The sequence below is a fragment of the Cyprinodon variegatus genome, unplaced genomic scaffold (genome assembly GCF_000732505.1).
Source record: "Cyprinodon variegatus isolate N-32 unplaced genomic scaffold, C_variegatus-1.0 Scaffold658, whole genome shotgun sequence".
NCBI classification, from domain to species: domain Eukaryota; kingdom Metazoa; phylum Chordata; class Actinopteri; order Cyprinodontiformes; family Cyprinodontidae; genus Cyprinodon; species Cyprinodon variegatus.
The window spans coordinates 12,180-15,831 of record NW_015151111.1 but is presented as its reverse complement, the minus strand read 5'-3'; the positions used below and the strand labels follow the sequence as shown (position 1 = coordinate 15,831).

At 35.5% G+C, this 3,652-nt stretch overlaps 2 protein-coding genes across 4 annotated transcripts in view; both read left to right on the top strand.

Moving 5' to 3' along the window:
* The window catches only part of LOC107096915 (alpha-(1,3)-fucosyltransferase 9-like), a 34,643-nt gene that overhangs the window by 19,230 nt on the left and 11,761 nt on the right, over window positions 1–3,652 (top strand). Inside the window, exon 1 of one of the 3 annotated variants that reach the window (XM_015393809.1) lies at window positions 599–721. The exons of the other annotated variants lie outside the window; for them this stretch is intronic. The gene's annotated coding sequence lies outside the window, so the exon portion shown is untranslated. Of the gene's footprint in view, window positions 1–598; window positions 722–3,652 lie in introns of those variants that run through there. 3 annotated transcript variants of the gene reach the window in all.
* Window positions 586–2,840, top strand: LOC107096916 (alpha-(1,3)-fucosyltransferase 9-like). Its single transcript, XM_015393811.1, has 2 exons — window positions 586–721; window positions 944–2,840. Exon 2 carries the CDS (start codon window positions 950–952, stop codon window positions 2,027–2,029), a length of 1,080 nt encoding a protein of 359 aa, XP_015249297.1. The 5' UTR covers window positions 586–721; window positions 944–949; the 3' UTR covers window positions 2,030–2,840.

The following is a 3,652-nucleotide window of genomic DNA, read 5'->3' as shown; positions in this document are numbered from 1 at the left end:
AGTTAAACCAGTTTGGCAGTGTGTGTGTGTGTGTGTGTGTGTGCGTTTGTGTGAAGGTTGAACGACTTTGCATAAAGGAGAGGTTATCATTAAATACCAGGGAGGAACAAAATGAACCTGTTTAGATAATGTTGTAAAACAGACAGACAACAAACTAGTCTCACACAGAAATATTATCTACCTCTTCAAACGTACTAAAATGAACCCACTTTCAATGCTGTCATTTATATTATGGCACACTATACCTAATTGGCAAGCTTTTTTTTTTTTTTATCAGTGTTTTTCAATAAGATAAACTGAAATACTTATGGTGTACTGCAATCGTAAAATAAATCACAATGTTGTCAATTTAAATCAAAACCAACTTGTAAGGCATTTTAAAGATTGGTGATTAGTTAAAAAATATTCCAATCAAGCATTCAAAATGTATTCCTAAGATAAATGTATTATTCAATTCTAACTTTATCTTTATGTATTCATCCATTTAAAACTAAATGTATCAACGCTGTTTTTCTTTTTTTTTTTCGTCTCTCATATGAAGGAGTGGGGGCTCACTCAGGACCTGCAAATTTAAGATCAACCACACCTCAGCAGATCGTCAAAGACTTTTTTTTTAAACTTTAAAATAAAAGAGGCATATCTGAGTACAAACCAACAGATCAGTTCACATAGCACTGATTCAGAAAAGGGCTTTGTGTGGATCCCAGCATACAGAAAACAGGTATGTTAAGCAAGGCGACTGAGAAAGCTTTTCTTTCATTTTATACCCCATGTATTTTACATTGTTATACAAGCAGGGTACACATTTAAAGCATCTTGTTTCTATTAGGTACATTAAAAATGAATACTTTCAAATAGTTACCTGGAATAATTAGCAATAAATTGACATAAATCAAATCTTTTTAATTGTACTTTTCTCCTCTTTTCTGTATCCTACTCACAGCAAACCATGTCATCCGGAGCTTTTCACAAAATCCAAAAACCCCTTCTATTGAGTATTTTTGTTCTTGGATGCTTTGTGACTGCCTTTTTGATGTATTATAAGCCCTCCACTAGCTGGTTTAATGATCTGGTGAAGTTCTCAGATTCTGCTAATCCCAACCACGTCTTTGATACCAAAAAGAATTACACAAACTTTACCATTGTTCTTGTTTGGCTCCTGCCCTTTGGAAGCACCCAGAAAATGGACATCTGCAGCTCTGTCTTTAACATTGAGGGCTGTTTTATTACAGCCGACCGAAGGTTCTACAACCAGTCTGATGGGGTCGTTTTCCACCACAGAGACATTCATGGGGACTTATCCAACATGCCAAAATTACAGCGACCCCCATTGCAGAGATGGATTTGGATGAACATGGAGTCTCCATCAAACTCACGCAAGCTGCCTAAGATTAACAACTTGTTCAACCTGACTTTGAGTTACCGCCAGGATTCGGACATCCCCGTACCTTCTGGATTGTTAAAGGAAACAGAAACTCTGGAGGACTTTGTGCCACCAAGCAAAAACAAACTGGTCTGTTGGATTGTCAGCAACTGGAATCCAAATTATAAGCGGGTGAAATATTATCAAGAATTGCAAAAGCACATTAATATCGATGCATATGGAAGTGCTTTTGGCAAATACATTTCTAACAAAGATTACAACCCTACTATATCTAGCTGTAAATTCTATTTGTCCTTTGAGAACTCAGCCCACAAGGACTACATCACTGAAAAACTGTACAACCCCCTGTCTTTGGGCACAGTGCCAGTGGCTCTCGGCACAAGCAGACAGAACTATGAGAACTTTGTTCCAGGAGATGCTTTTATCCATGTGGATGATTTCAAATCACCCAAAGAGCTGGCCGAGTACCTGCTCCTCTTGGACAAGAACCAGGAACTTTACCTCTCATACTTTAAATGGAGAAAGCACTTTGTTGTCAAAAAACCCCATTTCTGGGTAGAGCACACATGCAAGGCTTGTAAATACATAAGACAGCATAAAGAATACAGGGCAATCAATAACCTTAATGAGTGGTATTGGGGCTGATGGTCCTCAAATGGGCTATGCAGTACTCTACACTGCTTTAAAAAGTAGTACTCCCGCCTCATGGAGAAGTTAGTAGGCCTAGACAAACATTTATCTGTAAATGTGAAGTAATTTTAAAACAGCGGTTCAGTCAAAAAAAAAAAAAAAACACCACACAGAGTTAAAAGTTAAATGTGTAGTTTATGCTAAAAAAAATTACATTTAAATATTTTTGTCCATTTGATTTGCATTGCTCAACCAATAGATATGTTTAAAGAAATCTATGACTGAATACTACTGTAATAATTACTCACATAGGGGATAACTTCCTTCCTTCCTTGGCAATTGTTTGAACCATAACTTCATATCTAAGTAAAAAAAACAAAATACAATTCGAGGGGACAGAATAGGGACAATGTTTGTAATATCAGGTGAAAGAGCATATTGTGTTTTTATGTTTGAATTTGTTTGAATCAGATGGAAATCAGTTGGCAATACCTTGTTGAGAAGGATGTGCCAAAATTAATCAACATTGGTCTGTCCAACAGATTTTTCATTGCATGAAAACAACACTTTGTTTTGTGAATGGACATTTTGGGAAAAGGGCCTGTCAATTTTTATATATTTTCCATATGTAATCTTTTGAAATAATGGAGAGAATAAATATTCAGGTAAATACTTTTGTGAATCTTGTCTTTGCTCTGCTTGTTTTGATCCTCATGTGATATTGGGAGCTGCATATGGGGATCTTGTGTGCATGAATGGATGACATATGTGAGCTTGTTAATACTGAGACTCTTCTAGCTTCATAATTCAAGGAGTGAATATTAAAAAAATGTCTCCCTCCCTATTTCCTTCTCCTTTCCAATTTTTCTTGTATAGTAATGCTCTATTCAATTTATTCAAAAATACTTTTGTGGCATGATGATAGCTGTAGGCAGGATCTTCTGTAGGTGTCTGTCTTGTACCTGAACTGAAAAAGCCCTTAATTGGACACTATTATTAAGCTTGGAAAAGCCTTAGACACTCTGTTGTTTTTTTAACAGTCTTTTAAACAGGATGCTTATGGTTGTCTACAATATTCTTGATTTAAGATTAATTTGTCTTTGTAGAATTATTTGCAAAGCTTGGTTCAATTTCTACAATTGTCTACTGAAGTAGCTTTACAAGAAGTTAAAGCAGACACGTTTCAAAACTGTAAAGAAAATATCTTCAAGCCAGCAAAACAAAATTCAACAAGAAATTACTGTACAACTATACCAGAAAATATGTTTAATTATTAATTTGCAAGTATATTAATGTTATAGATTGATTATCAGTAGGCTTATACTTGAAATAAATGTTTAAATCTAATTTAGTTCAATTTAGTAAAAAAAAACTTCATTAATTCCGAGGGGAAGTTTTCCAAGCAATTGTTGTAGTTATTATAGCTGTAGGCAGGAAGGATCCTCTGTAGTGGTCTATCTTGTGCCAGATCTGGAGAAACCCCCTAATGAAACCCCTCTGTTGTTGTTTAACAATCTTCTGAATAGAATGCAAAATTTTGTCCTTAATGCCCTTCCCTTTATGAAGTCTTCCTTTTTGAAAATTGTCTCCAGAGGTTCAAGAGGAGTACCCAGAACAGAGATGGTGTCTGTCAGAACA

Excerpts from the sequence above, each read along its gene's own strand:
- LOC107096916 (XM_015393811.1), top strand. The coding sequence starts at position 950 with ATGTCATCCGGAGCTTTTCACAAAATCCAAAAACCCCTTCTATTGAGT.